At 38.0% G+C, this 1,779-nt stretch overlaps 1 protein-coding gene across 1 annotated transcript in view; it reads left to right on the top strand.

Moving 5' to 3' along the window:
- Nucleotides 1-923, top strand: part of LOC101657188 (olfactory receptor 14J1-like) — a 7,625-nt gene extending 6,702 nt beyond the window's left edge. The window contains 1 exon segment of the mRNA XM_004717747.3: nucleotides 5-923. Coding sequence (XP_004717804.3) covers nucleotides 5-923 — 919 coding nt within the window.
- The last annotated feature ends 856 nt before the right edge of the window (nucleotides 924-1,779 follow it).

Raw genomic sequence — 1,779 nt, 5'->3', positions numbered from 1 at the left:
TGATTTTTTCTGGTAACCCTGAGATAGAAGTCTTATATGCTTCTTTGTTTTTAGTCTTATATTTGGTGGCTTTAATTGGCAATATTCTCATTATCACTGCGACTTCTGTCGACAATAGCCTCCACTCACCAATGTATTTCTTCCTTAAATACCTCTCCTTTTTGGATCTGTGCTACATTACAGCCACTGTACCAAGATTCGTCTGCAACTCTTTCATGCACAGTGGCACGATTTCTCTCTGGGAGTGCATCTTGCAGTGTTTTGCATTTACTTTCTCTGGTTGTGCTGAGATGGCCATGCTCACAGTGATGTCCTATGACCGCTATGTGGCCATCTGCTTTCCACTGCGCTATGAAGCCATCATGGACACCAGCACCTGCATTCATGGAGTCTTAGCTGCCTGGACCAGTGGGTTCATCTCTGGGGGCATGCATACAGCTGCTACTTTCTCCATCCACTTCTGTGGTCCCAAGGTCATTCACCAGTTCTTCTGCAATGTCCCCCAACTCCTGAAACTCTCTTGCTCCAATGACTACATCCAGGAGCTTGGGGTCTCTGCCTTCCTGGCCTTGGCAGCATTTCTTTGCTTCATCTTTATTGGCCTCTCCTACTCACGTATATTCTCTGCTGTGCTCAGGATGCCATCTGCTGAGGGAAGATCCAAGGCCTTTGCTACTTGCATCCCCCACCTATGTGTTGTCATCGTATTTGTTTCTACAAGTGTTTTTGAGTTTCTAAAGCCTGCTTCTGACTCTCCAACTGGATTCGACTTTTTGCTCACTTTTTTTTATACCGTAGTGCCCCCGACTTTCAATCCAATGATCTATAGCTTAAGAAACAAAGTGATGAAAGCTGCTCTGACAAAGATGATTAAAGGAAGAAAAACCTGACTGTTTTGTTGGGACCCTTCTCATTCCTGGTGAGGAGACAAGGTCAAAATATAATGGGAAAGGAGAACATAGCCAATCAAGAAATTGAAGCTAAATAAAAACTCATTTTATAAAACGTTGGTTAGCATACATAAAATCATTTCATAAGCATTTATATCAGAGAAAGCCAATGGTATAACAAAGTAAAGACAGAACATTTAAATAGTCTCAATGAAACTTTATTATACCTTCTGCATTTATTCCTATTATCCCCTGAAATATAACTTTTGTCAATGGTGTGAAGTAGAAGTCATTTTTTATGGTACTCAAATGAATGTCATTTAAACACTGTGGTTAATTAGGAAAAAACCTTTCACCAATGAGTTGAAGTCATGTCTAAAAACAGGGGAACATCAAAATATTCATGTAGATACCCCATTATCATTTTTTAGTTTACTTTCGAATATTTTATTTTGTTTTTAATAGTTTTATTGGCATATAAATCACACAATTTAATAGTTCCATCATACTAAAAGAGGTTGTACAGTCATCACCACAACCAATTTCAGAGCAGTTTCTTCTTTCTCTTACTCATTGTTGTTATCTCCCCCCAAACTTCCCCTGTCATGTCCCTAGTTAGTGTACCTATAGATTCACGTGTCTTGGACTTCATATACAGAACATTGCACAAAACAAAATCAAGAAACAATAACAACAAAATCCCCAACACGGAAAAAACAAACAGAAAAGCCTGTTTTTTCAAATTGAAACAAAAGTTGAAAATACTAAAAACAGCTTGAAAATACAAAAAGGTTTTAAAATAGGTCAAAATAGATATTAACTCATAAGGTGTGAAATTTTAACCTAACTACCTCATCTATAATTCACTTTACAATACTCTCTGTCTGAG

This window comes from Echinops telfairi, unplaced genomic scaffold (genome assembly GCF_000313985.2).
Source record: "Echinops telfairi isolate 266 unplaced genomic scaffold, ASM31398v2 ScPeMD7_7453;HRSCAF=8491, whole genome shotgun sequence".
In the NCBI taxonomy this organism is placed as follows: Eukaryota; Metazoa; Chordata; class Mammalia; order Afrosoricida; family Tenrecidae; genus Echinops; species Echinops telfairi.
Note: the sequence above shows the minus strand (reverse complement) of the source record. Positions and strands in the feature narration are given on the sequence as shown.